The sequence below is a fragment of the Pelophylax lessonae genome, assembly GCF_965119305.1.
Source record: "Pelophylax lessonae genome assembly, chromosome: 6".
Lineage (NCBI taxonomy): Eukaryota > Metazoa > Chordata > Amphibia > Anura > Ranidae > Pelophylax > Pelophylax lessonae.
The window spans coordinates 175,924,708-175,948,445 of NC_138773.1; the positions used below are offsets into that span (position 1 = coordinate 175,924,708).

Sequence of the window (23,738 nt, forward strand, 5' to 3'; positions counted from 1 at the left end):
GCTGCTTGCCCCTGAGGTGTTTCTGGACTAGTTGCTGAGTTCTTTACTATTAATGGATCAAGCCTGAGGAGATGTCTGTTCTGAGACTTGTGAGCAGAGACTTTAAAGGATAAGTTCACCTTTGGGATCATGTTACATGTTCCGCCTGTTTTTAGGGTGGAACATGTAACATGTTCTCAATGCTGCAGCCACTGCCTGGTCTCCTCCCTTCCTGTGACAGCAGTACGGGGAGAATTTCCCCGTACTAGCTGTTGGTTTTTTAAATCAGCGCGGCCATGCAGGGCTCCAATGTAAGCGCACATAGATACACTGAGAGGTCTGCAGGAGACCTGTATGGCTCCAAAATAAATAAATAAATGAATTTTTTTTTACTTGCGAAAAAATGTTCATTTATAATTTTTTTTTTTTGTTTTAAGTAAACTTATCATTTAACTGCTAAGCAATGTATCTCATAATCCCTATCTGTGAGATTTTAACTATTATAGTGCTACCTTATAGTCCCCAGCTATGAAACTTTAACTGTTCTGCAGACTAGAGTCCTCTAGTTCTTAAAGTGGTTGTAAAGGCAGTTTTTTTTTTATCTTTATGCATTCTATGCATTTAGCTAAAAAAGTCTTCTGTGTGCAGCAGCCCCCCTCAGCCCCCCTAATACTTACCTGGGGTCCATCTAGATCCAGCGATGTTGCAGGAGTGTCTTGGCTGCCCGGGACTCCCCTCATTGGCTGAGACAGCAGTGCGGTGCCATTGGTTCCCACTGCTGTCAAAGTCATTGGGAACAGAAAGAGCAAGTAGCACTTTAAATACACCTCCAAAGTACACATGAATACAAGAGTATATATAAAAATACAAAATATCCTTTTTTTTGACAAAAAAAAATTTGTTAAAACATACAACATATGAAAAAAATTAGCCCATTTGTTATATTTTGTATTTTTAACACATTTTTATTGTCAAAAAAACAATAAAATATTTTGTATTTTTTATATACTTTTGTACTTGTGTGTACTTTGGAGGAATAGTTAAAGTCCTACTTGCTCTTATTGTTCCCAATATATTTAAAAACAAGAGACACAACCAGAGAAAAAGGTGGGGCTTTTGTAAAGGCCAACGGAAAGAGGAGGATCACAGGTATCACACAATGGTAAAAAAATATATCTTTATTGAACAAAAAAACATATAATAAAAAATATATATCATGAAGACATATATCCCATTACGACATATAAAAAGACGCATGTGTAGAAATATATTCCCATATGGGAATGCCGATACTTTGTATCAAAAGATGGTGTGGACTCTATGTAGCGCGGTCTAAGGGTCCCCAGCAAGCGGACGCGTTTCGCAGCAAGGCTTCCTCAGGGCCAAAGAGACCAAGACAGACCGATATTTCCCACTGCGACAGAGACCATGACGGACAGATACGCTGACGGGCAGACCAGCCAAGGTGACCAGGATACGAGGCTCACGCTGAAATGACCATATGCGTGTGGATCAAGACTATATTCCATTCATCTTCAGGGTGTCACAGTACACCTGCAGCTTAATACGCTTATATTAGGAAAATCCCTCTTACACTCTGCACCAGTGGTGACGACAACGACTTAGTCTAACCCACTGTCAGTATGAGGCAGGCAATCCCCAGATACATTCCAAGCAATTCAACTGTATTCAAGGATCATAGATATTATTAACCCCTGACCACTAGGACAGGGGTAGCCTTAAGTACACCAGCAATTCAAAGGCCTTTAAATTGCTGGTGTACTTAAGGCTACCCCTGTCCAAGTGGTCAGGGGCGATTGTAGACGCTCTTCATAATTAAGGTCCTCCAATCCCCTAATTAGTTTAGTTGCCCTTCTCTGGACTCTCTCCAGCTCCAACACATCCCTCCTGAGGACTGGCGACCAGAACTGGACAGAATACTCCAGATGCGGTCGGACCAGAGTTTTATAAATTGGTAGGATTATAGTTTTATCTCTGAAATACATCCCCTTCTTTATGCATGCTACTATTCTGCCGGCTTTGGCAGCTGCCGCTTGACATTGCATGCTATTGCCTAGTCTATCCTCTACCAAGACTCCCAGATCTTTCTCCATTTTTGATTACCCCAAAGGTTCCCCCCCCCTAAAGTGTATTGTGCTTTTATGTTTTTAGTCCCCAAGTGCAAAACCTTACACTTCTCCACATTAAACCTCATTTGCCATGTCTTTGCCCACTGTTAGGAAAGTGTCCTGAGCACACTGATGTGCTGTCATGTGTCTGGAATCTAAAGGGTTAACCTAGTGCAGACTAATTGCAGTAATTGGCAAACAGGCTGCCTTATTTAAACACCTCAGCAGCACTGTGTCTTTGCTGTCATGTCTGCAGCTCCTCCGGTGTTCCTGATAACTGCTTCCTGTTAGATACCCGTTTTGACCTTTGGCTTGTTCCTGACCTTGTTGACCTGTTGCCCGTCCTGACTCCCGGCTTGTTTGACCATTCTCTTGGATCTCCATTGTCTGCTTATCTACCTTCGGATCTTGACCGGTTTCTCCCTTGGTGGGGCGACCCTGAGGACCGCGACCTGGTATTCACACGCAGCAAAGTCCATCCTCACCACTAGAGGCTCTGGCGAAAACCGGTGGATACTTAAGCCCCGTACACACGAGTAGAAATTTGGCCGGAAAATTTCGTCCGACGACAGATCTGCCGATTTTCCCCAATCCTGTCAGACATTATTACCCTCTACTCTATAGGTATAATTAGTATAATGACCTGCTATTCCTTACCTACACTACCTCTATCTCCCCTGGTATTAACCCTGAGGTACTCACTGGTCACTAAGATACTTACCAGTCGCTAAGATACTCACCAGTCCTCCCAGGTACTCACCAGTCGCAAGGTATTCCTTGACAGATGGTTACTCCCAGGCGCACGCTACTCGGTTGCAAGAAAGTCACACGCTACTCGGTCTCAAGAAAGTCACACATTACTCAGTCGCATATAACAGTTAGTCACAGATCACAGTCAGTCGCAGAGCACGGTTAGTCGCCGTTCACAGTCAGTCGCAGACCACAGTCACAGACCGCAGTCAGTGACAGGTCACAGTCAGTGACAGGTCACAGTCAGTCGCAGTTCACAGTCAGTCGCAGACCACAGTCAGTCGCAGGTCACAGTCAGTTGCAGGTCACAGTCAGTCACAGGTCACAGTCAGTCGCAGTTCACAGTCAGTTGCAGATCACAGTCAGTCGTAGTTCACAGTCAGTCGCAGGTCACAGTCAATCGCAGGTCACAGTCAGTCGCAGGTCACAGTCCGGTTAGGAATTGGTTAGGAAGGGGTGCATTTTGGAAATGTTGTTGAGGTGGAAAACTTTGGACATTGAGCGGATGTGGGGCTGAAAGGAGAGTTAGGAGTCCAGGATTACTCCTAAAACCCTGGCATGCGGGAACGGGTTATTAGTCATGCCATTGATCTTGACAGAGAATTTAGAGGAAAGGGCATGTGGGGGAGGAAATATTATGAGCTTGGTTTTGGATAAATTGAGTTTGAGGAAGTGGTATGACATCAAGACTAATATATAGTGATACGTGAGGAGACTGAATAAGTGGGCTGAGAGGTAAAGAGATAGATTTGGGTGCCTTTCAGCTGAGCCAGGGAGGGGGTATAGATCAAGAACAGAACCTTGGGGCACCTTAATGGAAAAAGGAAGAGGAGAGGAGGAGATAGAATTGTAAGTGACACTGAAGGTACGGTTGGATAGGTAGGATGAGAACCAATGAAGAGCACAGTCAAAGAGACCAAAGGGGTAGAGTGTTCTGTTAAATCCCCCTCCACCATGCCATGTATTATTAACCGTCTCTCTTCCTCCATGTCATGTATTATTAGTCATCCCTCCTCAACCATGCCATGTATTATTATCCATCACCCCTCCACCATGCCATGTATTATTCTCCATTCCCCTTTCATCATGCATGTGTTACTATCCATCACTCCTCCACCATGCGACTGGTAAGTATCTTAGCGACTGGTTAGTATATTAGCGACTGGTGAGTACCCGAGGTTTAGTACCAGGGGAGTTAGAGGTAGTGTAGGTAAGGAAGAGCAGGTAGTTAACATTATCCCCATAGAGTAGTGGGTAATAATGTCCGACAGGATTGCGGATGCCACTCAGTGCACTTCTTGCTGCATGTATGCGTTCCTTGATGAACAAATCGAGGGCGAATACTGCTGTGCAAGATGTGAGCGACTTGTTGCTCTGGAAGACCAGATCCTGGATCTAGAGAACACAGTGGCAAGACTGCGTTGCATCAACAACCTGGAAAGGAGCTTTGACATTACCCATCAGGCGCTGGTAGGGGCCAGCATAGAGGAGGATGGAGTAGAGGAGACGCAAGCAGCAGAGGTACGCAGCTGGGTGACCGTTAGGAAGGGTAGTGGGAAGAGCGTCAGGGAGGCCAGCCCTGAGTTGGTACACCCTAACAAATTTGCCGAGTTGCAGGTTGAGGGGGATTATCAGCTCAGGGGTGGCAGTGCTGGAGCAGGCGCCCTCCTCTGGCTACCAGAGGAGGGGCAGCTCCAGGAAGAAGGGGGGCCATAACTCAGGAAAGGTTAGACAGGTTGTGGTAGTTGGGGACTCAATTATCAAGAGGACAGAGAGGGCAATCTGTAAAAAAGATCTCGGTAGCCAAACAGTATGTTGTTTACCGGACGCCCGAGTTCGGCACATCGCAGATCTGGCAGACAGATTATTGTGCGGGGCTGGGGATGACCCAGCGGTCATGGTGCATGTGGGCACTAATGACAAAGTAAAAGGAAGGTGTAGGCTCCTAAAGAACGATTTCAGGGACTTAGGTAATAGATTGAGGAATAGGACCTCCAAGGTGGTTTTCTCTGAAATACTGCCTGTACCTCGAGCCACACAAGAGAGGCAGAAGGAGATTAGGGAACTTAACAAGTGGCTGAGGAATTGGTGTAGGAAGGAGGGGTTTGGGTTCCTGGAGAACTGGGCTGACTTCTCAGTCGGGTACCGGCTCTTTAGTAAGGATGGGCTGCACCTTAATGGGGACGGTACAGCTCTTTTGCGGAGAAAGATGGCCACCAAGTTGGAGGGGCTTTTAAACTAGGAGACGGGGGGGGGAGGGCTCAGAAGTAGAGTCAGTCAGGAGGGAGCAAAGGACAGAAGGTAGTATTAGAGTCAGCAGCGACAGTAGGGCCATAACATCAATTGGTAGGTCTGTGCGGGAAAACCTCAGACCAAACAGGAATAAACATAACCACCAATCACGTTTAACTTCCGTAAAACTAAGAGGGGTATATGCTAATGCCAGGAGCCTAGCTAATAAAATGGATGAGTTGGAAAGGTTAGTACATGAGGAGGACATAGACCTTGTGGGAATAACGGTGACTTGGTTCGACCCCTCACATGACTGGCTGGCCAATATCCAAGGGTATTCGGTGTACCGGAAGGACAGGGTAGGAAAAAGAGGGGGATGGGTATGTCTCTACGTCAAGAACAATGTAAGGGTGATAGAGAGGAGTGACATTACGGAAGGGTTGAGTATGGAGTTAGAATCCGTGTGGGTAGAACTCCATAGGGAAGGAGAAAAGGGAAAAGTAATTGTGGGGGTTTGCTATAGACCACCGAAACAAGGGGAGGAGGAGGTAGAGTTGGAACTTTTAGCACTGTTGGGTAAAGTGGCAAAACTAGGATCAGTCATCATATTGGGGGACTTCAATTATCCCGAGATTGACTGGGTAGAGGGGACTACACACTCACAGAAGGCCCGTCTATTCATGGAAACCTTACAGGATAATTACATGTCACAGTTGGTGGATTCTCCGACTAGAGAAAATGCAGTCCTGGATCTATTGATCACTAATGACCCAGACCTAATCTTGGAGGTAGAAGTCCAGGACAACCTGGGCTCTAGCGATCACAGGATGATCACATTTAGTGTAAATAACAATATAACATGGCAAGTGGGGAACATAAGAACCCTATACTTCAGAAGGGCAAACTTTGCAACATTATACTCCTTGATGGAAAGGGTAAACTGGGACCAAACCCTGGGATCCCTGACCACAGAGGAAAAATGGGAATGCTTTAGGAACATATTAAGCAAATGCATCTTGCAGTGCATTCCTATGGGAAATAAATTTAGAAGAGATAAAGCCAAACCTGGCTGGCTAAACCGTAGCGTTAAAAAACGTATTAGGGGAAAAAAATTGGCCTTCAGGATATATAAATCAGAGGGCACAGTATCGGCTTTCGACCAATACAAGGAGGCAAATAAGAAAAGTAAACACGAAATCAAGATGGCTAAAATAAACTTTGAAAGACAAATAGCTGAGGATAGTAAAAAAAACCCAAAGAAATTCTTTAAATATATCAACAGCAAAAAAACTAGGGCAGAGCATATTGCACACATAATCAACGATGATGGGGGGATGGTTACAGAGGACACTGAAAAAGCAACCGTGCTGAATGCTTTTTTCTCGTCAGTATTTACACAGGAAAAGGAGGGGTACACTGACCATGACTGTATGGTTAGTAGTAATACACAGGACTTGCCACTATGGCTCACAGAGGGTGAAATCAGGGAAAGGCTGGATAAACTTAACACAAACAAATCACCAGGCCCGGATGGCGTACATCCGAGAGTACTCAAGGAACTCAGTAAGGTTATATCTAGACCACTGTTCCTGATCTTTGCTGACAGTATTAGGACAGGAGATGTACCAGGGGAGTGGAGGAAAGCAAACGTGATTCCGATATTCAAAAAGGGTCAGAGGCATATATCGGGAAATTATAGGCCTGTCAGTTTGACATCGATAGTATGTAAATTTCTGGAGGGGATGATAAGGGACTATATCGTAGAGTTTGCTAAAGACAATAACATCATCAGCAGTAACCAGCACGGGTTTACAAATGGGCGTTCTTGTCAAACCAATCTCCTAACATTCTACGAGGAGGTGAGCTGTGAGCTAGATAGGGGCAGACCAGTGGATGTGGTGTACTTAGATTTCGCTAAGGCGTTTGATACAGTTCCCCATAAGCGCTTAATTTATAAAATAAGGTCTGCAGGTATCGACAGCAGGGTTTGCTCTTGGATACGGAACTGGCTAAAAGGGCGTGTCCAAAGGGTGGTAATAAACAGCGCATACTCAGACTGGTCTGAGGTTGTAAGCGGGGTGCCCCAGGGCTCAGTCCTGGGACCAACCTTGTTCAATTTATTCATAAACAGCATTGAGGACGGGATCAGTAGTTTGATATCAGTTTTTGCACATGACACAAAATTGGGCAGGGCAATAACTGCACAGCATGAAGCAGATATCCTACAGGATGTCCTGGACAAAATAACGGAATGGGCAACGACTTGGCAAATGAGGTTTAACGTGGAGAAATGTAAGGTTTTGCACTTGGGGACTGGAAACATAAAAGCACAATACACATTAGGAGGGGAACCCTTGGGGGAATCAAAAATGGAGAAGGATCTGGGAGTCTTGGTTGATGATAAACTAGGCAATAGCATGCAATGTCAAGCGGCAGCTGCCAAAGCCGGCAGAATATTAGCATGCATAAAGAAAGGGATGTATTCCAGAGATAAGACTATAATCCTTCCACTTTATAAAACTCTGGTCCGACCACATCTGGAGTATTCTGTCCAGTTCTGGTCGCCAGTCCTCAGGAGGGATGTGTTGGAGCTGGAGAGAGTCCAGAGAAGGGCAACTAAACTAATTAGGGGATTGGAGGACATTATTTATGAAGAGCGTCTGCAATCGCTCGATTTATTCTCCCTGGAGAAGAGACGCCTGAGGGGGGACATGATAGCAATTTATAAATATCTCAATGGGGATCTCAGCTTAGAAAAAAAGCTGTTCAGTCGAAGGGATTGCATGAGGACAAGAGGGCATACAATGCGATTAAAGGAGAAGCGTTTTAACCTCAGGCAACGTGGGGGGTTCTTTACTGTTAGGGCTACAAGATTGTGGAATTCCCTACCACAAGAGGTGGTTTCTGCGGGTAGTATGGTGGCTTTCAAAAGACTCTTAGACGTACATCTCAAGGATCAGAACATTCAGGGCTATGTGAGATGATTACAGCCACACACACACCTATACAGGTTGAACTGGATGGACTATTGTCTTTATTCAACCTCACCTACTATGTAACCATGCCATGTATTATTCACCATCCCTCTTTCACCATGACAGGTATTATTATCCATCACCACTCCACCATGCCATGCCCCCCTCCCCGCCATGCATTATTCTCCACCATGTATTATTATCCATCCACCACCAACCCCATGCCATGTATTATTATACATCACTCCTTCACCATGCCATGTATTATTATCCATCTCTTCTCCACCATGTTAAGTTATGTATTATTATTCATCAACCCCCAACCCCATGGCATGTATTATTGTCCATCCCCTCCTCCACCATGCCATGTGCTATTCTCTACCCCCCCCCCCCTCCTTTATGCTACGTATTATCACACAAACATCCTCCTCCAGCGGTAGTAAAGGTCAGTGAGCCCACATAGCAGGGAATGCCTCGTGCACTCAGCACACTCCCACAGCTGGCGGTTGGTTCTGTGAGGAGGGGCGAAGGTCGCTCCAATAGGAAGCAGCACGTAGGGCACGCACATTCCTGTATAGTGCTCTGCATCCAGGTCCGGGGGTCGCTCGCATCATCTGTATCACCGTACTGAGGGGAGAGAGACACACACATCACCATGGCTGCACCGGACCTAGAGAGTCTCCGTATGTCCGGAGCGGGGAAGGCTCTGGCCGTCCTAACCAGCGGGGGAGATGCACAAGGTCAGTGGAAATCACATTATCGTCTTATGTGCAGCACACAGTGTGTGAGCTCAGGCTGGCCTACACTCCGCTCTTCCTGTATGAGGAGGATGAGCACTATATGTGAGTGCAGGAGGAGCTCTACTCTTCTCTACTCTTCTCCTGCCACTACAATGCTTCCTCTATGTGGAGGCTTCTCAGGGCATGCCTAGAGCTGCACCCTTTCTCTACTCCTCTTCAGTAATGAGTATATATATATATATTAGCTGCTTTTTGCAGCGTGTGATCCTCCTTGGAGCTGTGCTCAGGCAGCCCATATAAGTAAATACAGACCCAGTCATATGTCAACAATGTGACATCCCTCAGGAGCAGGTGCACAGACGATGTGCGTTTAGATCAGGGGTGGGGAACCTGCGGCCCCCGAAGTCATCTGATCCGGCCCCCTGTGCTAGGGGGACCAGATGTCCCTGGACTGAGGACACTGTCCCCGCTTTGCATGGCCGATCCTGGGGGGCCCAGGGCCGGCCCTACCATTGGGCTGCCTCCGGAGGGGAAGGGGAGGGCGAGGTGCTCTAATTCCCGGGCACTAATCACTCTACATTAATGGGGGCACTAATCACTCTGCATTGATGGGGGGCACTAATCCCTCTGCATTGATGGGGGGCACTAATCCCTCTGCATTGATGGGGGGCACTAATCCCTCTGCATTGATGGGGGGCACTAATCCCTCTGCATTGATGGGGGGCACTAATCCCTCTGCATTGATGGGGGGCACTAATCCCTCTGCATTGATGGGGGGCACTAATCCCTCTGCATTGATGGGGGCACTAATCACTCTGCATTGATGGGGGGCACTAATCACTCTGCATTGATGGGGGGCACTAATCACTCTGCATTGATGGGGGGCACTAATCACTCTGCATTGATGGGGGGCACTAATCACTCTGCATTGATGGGGGGCACTAATCACTCTGCATTGATGGGGGCACTAATCACTCTGCATTGATGGGGGGCACTAATCACTCTGCATTGATGGGGGGCACTAATCACTCTGCATTGATGGGGGGCACTAATCACTCTGCATTGATGGGGGGCACTAATCACTCTGCATTGATGGGGGGCACTAAGATCCAGCAATACCCACAGCAGTACCAGCCAGAGCCAGCAGTACCCACAATAGAACCAGCAGTATCCAAAGCAGTACCAGCCAGAGTTAGCAGCACCCACAACAGTACCAGCCAGCAGTACATACAGCACAGTACCCACCAGCAGTACCAGCCTGAGCCAGCAGTACCCACAGCATTACCTACAGCACAGTACCAGCCTGAGCCAGCAGTACCCACAGCAGTACCAGCCTGAGCCAGCAGGACCCACAGCACAGTACCAGCCTGAGTCAGCAGTACCCACAGCATACCAGCCAGCTGTACCCACCACCAGTACCAGCCAGTTGTACCCGCCAGCAGTTCTTTTCAAAACTTACCACCACAAAGAGTCGACTGCGCTCCAGACTGACTGACGCAAACCTGGAAAACCAGTTGCCAGTAGCAACATCATCAATACCAGCTAACAACACACACCTCACCAAAGAGAAGCAGTTGCAGCCATCCCATTAGGGGTGAGTTAAATGTTTGACCAAATATAATAGGCACATTTTGAATGAGCCCTCAGACCCTTTAGCCACACTGCGGATCTAAGCAGCAAGAATCGGATTGCTATGGCTGGGATTGACAGCTGTGTGCGAATAGCAGTCGCCATAGAGCCTGTACATTGCAATGATAGACTGTCGGCACAGACAGCGATTACCTGCAATGATTTCAGTTTAATAAACAGCCTGTCATAGCATTGTTCGCACTGTGTGCAACGATCTGCATTTTTTTTTTCCACACTGAAAAAGTGCAGCTCGTTGCTAGGGCACACAGAATACAATTGTTCACAACTCCAGAGGTGGTGTAATGTGCGGTGTGTAATGCAGCACTGGATAGTACCGCATGTCAGCGTGCAGCACTCCGCGCTGCAGTGCGGTAACCTCAATAAACTTGGAAAGAAAAACAAGCAGTGCAATGTGCTAAAACCTCCATCACACCAATCCCTGACACAGCCAGCACTACACTAGCCTCTAGCTCTGGAACAATACATTCCTAAATATATGTTTTCCATTTATTTATTTTTTTTTTTAACAAGCAGTGTAAGTAGCTTAACCTCTTCCCACCTGGCCTACAGTCAAATGACGGTCAGGCGGAAGCTGCAGCACAATCTGTCACCTGCTGTGTCCACCGGAAACAGCGGATAACAGATCAGTGTACCAGCCTGCAGCCAGCACCATGTAATTGCTGTAGCCAATCACAGCAGATCACATGACAATTGCACTCTGTGGATGGCTTTCTTTCATGCCATTCATTGTGTACTATTGTGTTGATCTCTGTGATTGGTCACAGTGATCACATAGTACAGACAGGGCAAATTCCAGCCCAACTGTACCATGTGATGAGCTGTGGCTTATCCTAACAATCAGTGCCGGAACAATCTCTTCTAGAGCCCAGGGCGAACATGCCAAATTGTGCCCCCACCAAAATGTATGAGCATTATGTGTCAGCAATATATGCCCCCTGCACAAACCCCCCCCCCCCCCCACAAAAAAATTCCCCAAGTGGGAAAGATCTTCTACCCCTCAAATGTTCTCTTCAAGAACAATTTGTCCCTCCCCCAATTCCCTATCCTAACCCAAAATTCCCCTTCTAGCACAAATACCCGCCAATCACCCCTAATAGCACTCCCCCCCCCCCCCCCCCCCAAAAAAAAAAAAAAAAAGTTTCCCCTCCTTGCACATATCCCTTCTCTTCCCCCCCCCCCCCCCCAACAAAAATCTTCCCAAATCACCACTCCTAACACACCTTCCCAAATGTCCCCCCCTTAAACCATTCTTACCTTGTGGTGCCCCCCCCCCCACCTCACATGACTCCATAGTGCCCAGGGCAGCTGCTGCCAAACCCTTGTCCCGGCCCGGACAACAATACACACTGAATGGATCTATTTAATTCAGTAAATTTGTTCATAACAGTTATCGTCACTGGTATAAGCAATCATAATGTGCAAAAAAAATCCTAATCACCTTCCTAGAGTAGTACAATGTTACTATGGTAACACTGTATTGCTCTGGTCACAGTATGTAAAAAAAAAAAATTATTAGGTGGGGTTTTATTTTTTCTTAATACTGTCACCAGTTATATGATGCTGTACTGCACTAGTGACAGTATGTTAAAAAAAAAAATAATAATGTGAAAAGAATAGCCCTCATCAGACCCATACCCATAGGTGAGATTTATATTTTACTGCAAGCTCTGCTTTAACCACTTGCCGACTGCCTAACGCCGATCTACGTCGGCAGTCAGCCCCTCACAGGCAAAGTGACGTAGGGCTACGTCACTAGCTTGTGAGGGTCTAGGAAGCGCGCGCGCGCCCCCGGAGGCGCGCTCCTGCGTGGTCACGGACCCCCCCCGCGCGTGTGACCGGCGGACCCGATGTCCGCCGGTCACTCGGCGATCGGCGGGGGAGAGGGAGAATGTCAGGCAGCTTGTGTAAACAAGCCACCTGTCATTCTCCTTGCTGTTAGGATACTGATCACTCGGATCTAGTATGTAGATCCGTTGATCAGTGTCCATACAGCTCAAGCCCCAGCCAATCACAGTAGAAAGCACGCCCCTAGGGATACACACAGCCCCTCCCTCCCAAATAAAGTTAACCCCTTCACTACCAGTGTATTTTTACAGTAACAGTGCATATATATAGCACTGATTACTGTAGAAATGTCACTGGTAACCCCAAAAATGTCAGTCAAGGGTCCGATCTGTCTGCCCCAATGTCGCAGTACCGCAAAAAAAATCGCAGATCGCCGCCATTACACGTTAAAAAAAAAAAACAACAAAAATGACAGAAATCTTTCCCTTTGTTAGTAAACGCGATAACTTTTGCGCAAACCAATCAAAATAAGCTTTTTGCGATTTTTTTTTTTTTTTTTTTTTTTTTTTACCAAACATAGGTAGCATAAAACAAATTGGCCGAAAAAGTAAAAAAATTTTGATTTTTAAATTTTTTTTTTGGGGAATTTCATATAAAAAAATGTGAAAAATATTGCTATTTTTGCAAAATTGACGCTCTTTTTTTTGTTTATAGCGCGTGATCTAAAAATCGCACAGGTGATCAAATACCACCAAAAGAAAGCTCTGTTTGTGGGAAAAAAAGGACGCCAAATTCGTTTAGGTACAGCGTCGCACGACCGCGCAATTGTCCGTTAAAGTCACGCAGTGCCGAATCGCAAAATACCCCCTGGTCGGAATGGGGGTAAAATCTTCCGGGGCTTAAGTGGTTAACTTGACTTGGTACCAGCCTCTTGTAGTCCCTGTACAGCCAAGCTCAAGGAACTAGTTAGGTCTGTTGCAGCAGAAGAAGCATGCCGATGGGAGGAGAGAACAGTAATCCGCTCATTATTCTGTTGCTCATCTTTTCACCTTCCATTTCCAGGGTGGGGGTTAGAAGAAGACCTGTAAATGAAAAGTGAAACTGAGCAGAGCAACATCCAGTCCCCTAGCCTGCCAGGCAGGACTGTCCTGTGTAAATCTTGGGATAGAATATATAGCAATACACATCCTTTTGGCAGGAGAAAACAACTCTCATGTGTATTTCATCTGCTTAAAGTGGTTGTATCTCCCCCTTCAAAAAATAAATAAATAACCCTGCAGGACAATGGCATAATGTGCTAGTATGCATCACATACTAGCTCATTATGCAATACCTTAGAACGAAGCCCCGACACGGTCGCCCGGACATCGCTGAGGCAGCTGACATGTTCCCTCGGCGTCTCTTACGGGTTTGGCTGCTCCTGCGCTGTGAGTGGCTGGAGCCGCGATAACGTCACTCCCGTGCATGCGAGCGGGAGTTTACTTTCTGGCAAGGAGCTCTGAAGGTCCGGCAAGATACACCGGACGTTCAGAGCACATGCGCTGCTGGTATCAGCGGCTGCATGCAGGGTGAATATCTCCTAAACCGTCCAGGTTTAGGAGATATTAATTTTACCTACAAGTAAGCCTTATTATAGGCTTACCTGTAGGTAAAAGTTAAAAAGCAGAGTACGCTACCGCTTTAATAACTTCTTCTGCCCTTTTTGTATGTGTCTTGTACGTCCAAAGTCTGAAGAAGTAAACCAGCCAAAGTTGTGTCAGCAGCTGTGCATTTGTTGCAGTTTTGATCAGCATGCTCGGGTGCCTTTGTTTTCTAAATCCATATCAATTTTAAACAAAAATTGATATGGATTTAGAACCTCCTGATCACTTACAGTTGTGCTCATAAGTTTACATACCCTGGCAGAATTTTTTATTTCTTGGCCATTTTTCAGATAATATGAATAACCCAATACCTTTTTTCTCACTCATGGTTAGTCTTTGACCGAAGCCATTTATTATCAATCAACTGTGTTTTACTCTTTTTTTAAATCATAATGTCAAAGAAAACTACCAAATGACCCTGATCAAAAGTTTACATACCCCAGTTCTTAATACCGTGTATTGCCCCCTTTAACATCAATGACCGCTTGAAGTCTTTTGTGGTATTTGTGGATGAGGCTCTTTATCTTAGATGTTAAAGCTGCCCATTCTTCCTGGCAAAAAGCCTCCAGTTCCTGTAAATTATTGGGCTGTCTTGCATGAACTGCACATTTGAGATCTTCCCAGAGTGGCTCAATGTCATGAAGGTCAGGAGTCTTAGAATGCCACTCCAGAACGTTTACTCTATTCTGCTGTAGCCAATGACAAGTTGACTTGCACTTGAGTTTAGGATCATTGTCATGTTGGAATGTCCAAGTACAACTGTATACAGTCAAGCACAGCCTGTGTTTGATCGACTGGATCATAGGGCAGAGGAGACATTAGGCCTCACTTATGTCTTAATAAAGAGTACCTGTCACCTGCCCAGTTCTAGCACATAGGCTTTTTAGCCCCCTTGGGATTATAAAATTTAACCACTTAAGCCCCGGTAGATTTTACCCCCTTCCTGACCAGGGGGTATTTTGCGATTTGGCACTGCGTGACTTTAACGGACAATTGCGCGGTCGTGCGACGCTGTACCTAAACACATTTGACGTCCTTTTTTTCCCACAAACAGAGCTTTCTTTTGGGGGTATTTGATCACCTGTGCGATTTTTTTTTTTTTTTTTTTTTTTTGATCATGCGCTATAAACAAAAAAGAGCGTAAATTTTGCAAAAATAACAATATTTTTCACATTTTTTTTTTATATGAAATTCCCCCCCAAAAAAATGTAAAAATCGATATTTTTTAACATTTTCGGCCAATTTGTTTTATGCTACATATGTTTGGTAAAAAAAATTGCAAAAAGCGTATTTTGATTGGTTTGCGCAAAAGTTATCGCGTTTACTAACAAAGGGAAAGATTTTTGTAATTTTTGTTGTTTTTTTTAAACGCGTAATGGCGGCGATCTGCGATTTTTTTTTTTTTTTTTTTTTTTTTTCAGGACTGCGACATTGGGGCGGACAGATCGGACCCTTGACTGACATTTTTGACACTTTTGGTAATACCAGTGACATTACTGCAGTAATCAGTGCTATACATATGCACTGTTACTGTAAAATGACACTGGTAGTGAAGGGGTTAACATTTTTTTTGAGAGGGAGGGGCTGTGTGTGTCCCTAGGGGCGTGATTCTGTGATTGGCTGTGGCTTGAGGTGTAGGAACAATGATCAACGGTCCTACATAGTAGAACCGTATGATCATTGTTCCTACACAGGAGAGAATGACAGGCGGCTTGTTTACATCAGCCGCCTGCCTTTCTCCCGCTGTCATGGACGATTGTGGGTGAGCGGCGGACATCGGGTCCGCCGCTCACACGCGGGGGGGGGGGGGTCCGTGACCACGCGAGAGCGCGCCCGCTGCCCAGAGCCTCACAGGCTAGTGACGTAACGGTACGTCATTTTGCCTGTGAGGGGCTGACCGCCGCAGTATATGTACTTGCGGCGGTCGGCAAGTGGTTAAATGGAAAAACCCCAAGCACATGCATAGAGCAGCCATGTATATGTAAACGATTGTGCAAAACCTATTGTATTACACCTGGAAGTCTGTTCTGAACCCATGCAATTAATGTCCACCTTGGCAGGCAGTAAAAATGAATGGCAGATGATCCTTTTTTTTTTTTTTTTTTTTTTCCAATTCATGCCTCCTTAAACAGTAAGAGAATGCTCTGAAGTGTACTGTAGAATTATGGGAAACTGAAGTTTTCCCAGATCTGCTGCTTGACCACCTCATGCCACACTTAGGGCTCTTTCACACGGGCGATCCAATCAGATCCGCCTGTCAGTTTTTTAGGCGGATCTGATCGGATCCTCCATGCAGCTCTATGGGGCAGCGGATGTCAGCGGAGACACCTCCGCTGACACCCGCTGCCATCCGCATCCGATCCTGTGCGTAAAATCTGGACGGATGGAAACCCTATTTTTCCATCCGTTCAGTAATCGGAGCGGAGCGGATCTGATGAGAGAGGACAAGCGGTCCGCTCTCATCCGATTCCCCATAGAGGGCAGCGGGTGCTGAGACACCTCCCTCTCCGCTCTGCAAGCGGAGACGGAGCTGTCACCCGCCGTCGATCCGCGATCCCCGCTGAGCAACACGGATCCGCCTACGGAGCGGACCGTGTGAAAGAGCCCTTACTGTATACATGAGGCTCTCCTGTTGTACACTCTATAAGTTCTCACCAGAAGAGTGGCCTAGTTCAAAGCAACTAAACTCTGTCCTTTTTGTCAGACTACTTTTGTGATGTACATTTTTGTGATGTACACTTTTTTGTATCCTAGACCATACAGAGCTCTGAATTTTTGTTACAACAAAATTTTTAGTCCTGTACTATAATTGTGCTGTAAATCTCATAAATCAGAAAAGACAATCATAAAGACTTGAACTAACTAATTTGTCATTGTATTTTATTTTTCAGGAATGAATGCTGCAGTTCGTGCTGTTACTCGCATGGGTATTTATGTTGGTGCTAAAGTTTTTCATGTATATGAGGTATGTTTTCATTTTGCTTTTTTTAATGTTCGGTGCGGAGCATTAATTTAAAGCGTCAATAAATATAAGCTGCTTATGACTTGTCACAGATGTAAGACATGCAGTATTGAGGCACTGGCCAGCAGGGTTGTGGACGGTGTTTGTGTCACCTATGTTTTTCACACACATGGAAGGGGCTCCAGGGTTCATGATTGATGTGGAATCCTAATAAGTTCTGTTCAGGGTCCTGGAGAATTATGGAAATTTTGAGAACTTTGTTTGGGGGTAAGTCCCGGTTCACACTATAGCGATGACAGTGCATGTGATTCGGAGCGCACTGCATCTGTGTGATGCAAATTCAGCCATACAGATTGTCTGGCTGAATTTGCATCGGATTCGGACCGAACACGCACATGACCCTTTTTTTTGGGTCCACAGCAGAATCTGATTGCATGGTGGTTCACACCAATGCAATCCGATTCATGTCTGAACTGTCAGTTCGCACTGTGATATGCGAACTGATCTGGGGGTGGCGTTAACTTTGTATTGACACCCCCAGCGATTCACATATGGCAGTGTGAACTGCTTGCGATTTGAATGCGATGCGGGAACCTGCAGTGAATTCGCAGGGTTCCCGCATCGCATATATGTGAACCGGCACTAAAGCCTTGATACCTATTGGCCCGTACACACGTAGCGATTGTCGGCCGTAAATATTCGGCCACCGTCCGATCGGCCGATTGTCGGCTTGTTAGTATGATGCTTCCGACAAACGACTGCGACTTTTCGGCCGAACAGAATCTGGTGTGCAGCCTTTAAAATTTTTGTTGGCCGTCACCAGAACGGCCGATTGTTCGCCAGTCAGTACAGAATTCGGCCGACAAACAGCAGATTAGCAAGACTGGGTATGCTCAGAGAAGAAAAAACACACGGAAAGTTAACCATCACATGAAATCGCTTCTGCAGTCGGCTGTTGTTGGCCAACAAAATTCGTGTGCAGTCTTTAGCACTTTTCAACCGACAGGACAGCACCAGACAAAAGACGGCCGATCGTTCTGCCGACAATCAGTGCGTGTGTACGGGGCTTAGTTCCACATCTTGCCTGATAGCCTGGCCTTCTTATTAGTCTCAGCTGCGTACAGACCCAAATATCTGAGAACTAACTGATTATGGGCTCTCTTTCTCTTTCTGCTTTGGAAACCCGCTGCTTTGTGAAAAGGTTGATGGAACACTAAAAGGTACCAGAGCTGCCTGTTTGTTTTGGATGAGCAATGTTTTATTTAATGCTATGCAAAGCCCTCTTGCATTGAAAACAGTGTTTGTTTGCTGCCTTGCTAAATAAAAGAACTGAAAAAACTAGCTTGGGCTGTTCCTGAATATCGCTATCTCCTGCATGGTTTACAGGTGACAATATACACTGATCAGCCATAACATTATCCACCCACCCACCCACCATAACCCGTCGAGGCATGGAAGCCACTAGACCTCTGAAGGTATGCTGTGGTATCTGGCACCAAGCTGTCTGTAGCAGATCTTTTTCTGTAAGTTGTGATGTGGGGTCTCCGTGGATTGTAGTTATTTTTCCAGGACATCAAACAGTCGCTTGATTGGATTAAGATCTGGAGAATTTGGAGGCCAAGTCAACACCTCAAACTCATTGTTGTGTTCCTCAAACTATTCTTGAATTCATCAAATCAGGCCACCTTCTTCCATTGCCCTGTGGTCCAGATGTCTGATGCTCACGTACACATTAAAGGCGCTTTTTTTTTTTTTTTTTTTAACAAGGCATGTTTTAAAAAAAAAAAGGTCATTGTAAATCAACTGGATGATGGAAGATACAAGAAGTGAACATTGTTTTAATGCTCCCAGGAAAACACAATGTTAACCAGTCAATACAGAATATGAACAAATCGGCTACATAAACTGTAAATTCAGCCCCAGCAGAAGGGGAGGACAGTGTTTATATATAAAAAAAAAATGTGGGAAGAGATAGAAGGGAAAAAGAAAAAAACAGTAAAGGGAGGGTTTATAGAAAAAAAAAAAAAGCAGGGGAGGGGGAACCAACAAAATCATACACAAGAATATAAAAGGAGTGGGGCATAGCATAGCGCTAGATTAGGACTCTCAACATTAATACATCTTTTAAAATATACAAAATTTGTATTATTGTCGATATTTTTAAAAAATCCAAACAAAAATTGGGGGTAGACAAACACATACACCATAGTTGAAATAAATTTGTTGGCTGTGTACATATTGAGTTCATAGACATATATTTGCAGTAGTGTCATGGAGTAGCAATCCCGACATGTTTCACCAAAACGGTTTCCTCAGGGGATACATTTTAAGCTACTTCCAAGGTGATGCAAGTAGAAATTTTAAATGCAATATATACAGAGTATAGGATTGGTTGGTTCTGGTCAAATCAAGATCTGCATCAGAGGATAAATTGGTCAACTGAGTGTTTTGGGTATACACACAAACTTGAGTTGTCTCACAGCGTAATTGTGTCACAGGCAGAACAACCAGGTGCGGCAAGTGCATCCCCACACCTGGTTGTTCTGGCAGTGACAATTCTGCTGTGAGACAACTCAAGTTGTGCCCAGTTTGGAGTTTTTATACTTGTATCCTACCGGGTAATTGCATTTAAATTTACACTTTGGATTGGAAGATACCCTTGTGTTCCCTAGGAAATTTGTGTATATACCCAAAACACTCAGTTGACCAATTTATCCTCTGATGCATATCTTGATTTGACCAGAACCAATCCTATACTCTGTATATATTGCATTTCAATTTCTACTTGCATCACCTTGGAAGTAGCTTAAAATCTATCCCCTGAGGAAACCATTTTGGTGAAACATGTCGGGATTGCTACTCCATGACACAACTGCAAATATATGTATATGAACTCAATATGTACACAACCAACAAATTGATTTTAACTATGGTGTATGTTTGTCTACTCCCAGTTTTTGTTTGGATTTTAAAAAAAATTGGCACTAATACATTTTATATATTTTAAATGATGTGTTAATATTGAAATTACTGGCACCTAAAAAATCCCCAATCTTCCCCATTTTGGGGGTTGATTCCTCTTGCTCTTTAGTTTTGGGATGTGGTACCTTTGGGTTACTCTTCAGGCAAACCTTCTTCCCTAGATTAGAACTCATTCAGTCCAGGAGGAGAGACGGCATCACCCCTAGAACCCTATGCATCTATCCAACCTGACCAAATTTTATCAAACTTTACTGGGCAATTTCTATATTGAAGGCGCTTTTGGCTGTGGTTGGCATGGGCACCCTGACTGGTCTGTGGCCCTGCAGTCCCATACACCACAAACTGCGATGCATTGTGTGTTCTGACACCTTTCTGTTTTAGCCAACATTAACTTTTTCCAAAATATGACCTACAGTAGCTCTTCTATTAGATCCGTCTACACGGGGTAGCCTTTGTTCCTCATGTGCATCAATGAGCCTTGGCAGCCCATGATCCTTGTGCTGATTTTTCTTCTCCGGACCACTTTTGGTAGTTTCTGACCACTGCAGATCAGGAACATCCTACAAGAGCTGCAGTTTAGAGTTGATGTGAAGCAGTTGTCCACCCTTTACAATTTGGTCCTGGTCACCATGACAATGGACTCGCCTTCATCGATTCCTTCATTTTTGTGTACTTTACTCTCTTCTGAACTTGGACTGGGTTCACTGAACAGTCAAGTTCTGACATTTGGGTTCATCTATGTACCTATTACACTGCATGTGCAGTACGATTGTTTTGCTGTTCTGTTTCATTCTTGCTTGAAAACATTTTAATAAAACCAATTTTTGGTCTTTGTCAAAGTTTTTTTAGACCTTTTGCCCTTTTTTGCATTTTTTTTTTCTTTTCTGGTTTCAACATATCCACTTCAGGGACGACCTATTCACTTGCTGCCTATAATATTCTACACACTTTTAGGTGCCATTGTAAATAGATAATCAGGGTTATTCACTTTACCTGTTAGTGGTCATAAAGTTATGGCTGATTTAAATATACACTCACATTCTCACACACACATTTTCCCAGACTTATTTACAGCTTGGGATATATCAAATCATTTAAACCAATGCATTATAGCAGATTACATTTAAAGTGGACCTTCAACCTGCCTGGTCACTTTCCACCATCTCGTCCCTACACCCCCTCTCTCAAAATAAGAAATGGCTTTTAATTTTTGGGGAATTCTCCCTCCTACTTCCTAGGTTCTCAACTAGGCGAGAATGTTATCGCACTTCACCCAGCATCCTGGGGCACCTATATTACACATCCCAGGAAGCCACAGAGTATCTTACTGTGCATGCAGGATTTTGTGTGTCCTATCCCTATTGTAGTGAACTCCTCAATTTTTATATCATTGGTGACAACTATTACGAGGGAAATCTACCCAGAAAACAAAATGATTCCCAAACCCATGCATGCGCCCATATTGCTCTAGCGAGGAATCATTTTGTTTACCTGGTGCCATAGTGAAAGCAATGTAAATGACGCCAATCGCATGCATGAGCACCCAGCACTTTAGAGAGTTTTATTTCATTTACATGTTTTCAAAGACCCTGCAAGGAAAGCACCGTGGGATTGCTGGGGGTTTATGTTGCAACTGTGGCAACCTTTAAACCAAATGATCCACCTAGAGCACTGGATCCGCATGTGCAAAGTTGTAATGGCCAGATTACACAATATAGCTGCGCAAAAAAAGATGAGCGATTAGAAAAGGTCACTGTGATGCAAGACAAGGTTAGTGTGTCTGTGTAATACATGCCTAAGTAAGTGTGTGTATCTAATCTGTCTTCGTTGCTGAGGAGGGGTGGAGAAAGGTTGTAGCTCTAGGCATGCCCAGGCCTAGGGGAAGCACTCGCATGTAGTACACAGCCCTGAGTGCTCATCCTCGTACAGGAAGAGTGGACTCCAGGCCGGCCTGAGCTCACACACTGTGTGCTGCACATAAGATGACATATGCTGCACATAAGACCCAATACTTTTGGTAATATAGTGTGATGCCTCCCTTTACATGCTCATGAACTTTAATGGCATCCCAGTCTTAGTCCGTAGGGTTCAATATTGAGTTGGCCCATCCTTAGCAGATATAACCGCTTCATCTCTTCTGGGAAGTTTGTTCACATGGTTTAGGAGCGTGTCTATGGAAATGTTTGACTATTCTTCCAGAAGAGCATTTGTGAGGTCTGGCACTGATGTCGGACAAAAAGGCCTGGTCCGCTCTAATGGATCCCAAAGGTGCTCCATCAGGTTGGGGGTCATGACTCTGTGCAGGCCAATCACATTCCTCTACCCCAAACTTGCTCATCGTGCACTGGTCCAAATCATTTGGTGGAGTGGGGATTATGGTGTGGGGTTGATTTTCAGGGGTTGGACTTGGCCCCCTGGTTCCAGTGAAGGGAACTATTAAGGCATCAGCATACCAAGACATTTTGGACAATTTCATGCTCCTAACTTTGTGGGAACAGTTTGGGGATGGCCCCTTCCTGTTCTAACATAACTGCACACAAGCAAGGTCCATAAGGGATGGATGAGCAGGTTTGGGGTGGAAGTGGTTTGAAACACGTGTCATGCTTGTGCTGTCATTGTGAAATGCTACCCCAAAGGCTGCAAGCAGGTGCATATTTTTTCACATAATGCCTGTGGCAAAAATGGCCGAAACTCAAAAATCTACTTTTGATGCTTTTTATCATGCTTGGGGCAGCCCATTGAAAAGAATGCCCGATGTCATGCATCATAATGTGAATTTGTGTTTAACCAGTTAAGCTTCAGAGCTATATTTTAGCAGCAGGCCTACTATTTCAGAAATTACTTTAATACTTATAATACTGAAATGAGGCCTATGTATTTTTTTGGGACAAAGCTTTTGTTCCGTGATGTCTTTTCAGGAATCATTTAAACAGCAATTATACAGTGTAAAAAGCTAATGGCCTCTTTCACACGGCCGCTCCAATTTTTTTTTTTTTTTTTTCCTCCGCTCCGGCACTTTTTTTTTTTAAACACGAATGACACTTGTGTCATCCTTTCCGTATGTCCGCATAGCATCCCATCCATTTGCGGATGATATACGGACATAATGTATGTCTATGGGGATTGCGGATGACACCGCTGACATCCGATTTTGCAGCCGTTCTGTTTTTTAACGGAAGAAAAATAGGGTTCTGTCCCGTTCCAAAAAACAGAACAGAACTGAAAGGACACAAATCGGATTGTCCTCCGCTGACATCCGCAATCCCATTGACATGCATTATGTCCGTATATCACCCGCAAACTGATGGGGTGATATACGGACATACGGACCGGCCGTGTGAAAGAGGCCAATCGGCCCTAATGCAGGGTAATTATTTGGCTAGCTGACCCTTATAATGTAATTCCTAAAAGTAGTATCACAAATCCCTGCATTCATAGTAAATTGATGTGTAAAAATTCTGCTGGTCTTTTGGGTTACAACAGTTTTGTTTAATGCAATTATTACAATTTCATAATTTCATACAGGAGAGCATTATAATGAGGTTTTCTTCCTATGAGGATCCTGATGGTACTTTGTCTTGTAAGAGAAAAAAAAAAAAGCCTTGTTCGTAAACATTCCAATGAAAATACGGAGTGCTGAAAAAAAATGGCTAATATGAACTTGGAAAGCGGCTAAACCCAGGCACTTTATGATGGTAGTTCATCTCCAAGTTAACGCTTTACCCTTTTTTATTTGTATTTACCTATACCTGCCTTTTAGGTCTTTTGCTTTTAAACCCACTCTGTCTAAAGATGTGTGCAAAATAAAGAAATGCATTTCATAGCAAAGAGTAATTTGATAGGATATGGGAAGTGCAAACACAGTTCAGGCTATCCTATTAGGCAGGCAAAGTTCATTCTTTTGTTTTGGT

General features: G+C 44.7%; 1 protein-coding gene across 1 annotated transcript in view; it reads left to right on the forward strand.

Annotated features, from left to right (window-relative positions):
• The first annotated feature begins 8,490 nt into the window (after window positions 1-8,490).
• Window positions 8,491-23,738, forward strand: part of PFKL (phosphofructokinase, liver type) — a 206,591-nt gene continuing 191,343 nt past the window's right edge. Inside the window, exons 1-2 of the mRNA XM_082260714.1 lie at window positions 8,491-8,805; window positions 16,775-16,848. Coding sequence (XP_082116840.1) covers window positions 8,721-8,805; window positions 16,775-16,848 — 159 coding nt within the window. The 5' untranslated portion in view covers window positions 8,491-8,720. The remainder of the gene's footprint in view (window positions 8,806-16,774; window positions 16,849-23,738) is intronic.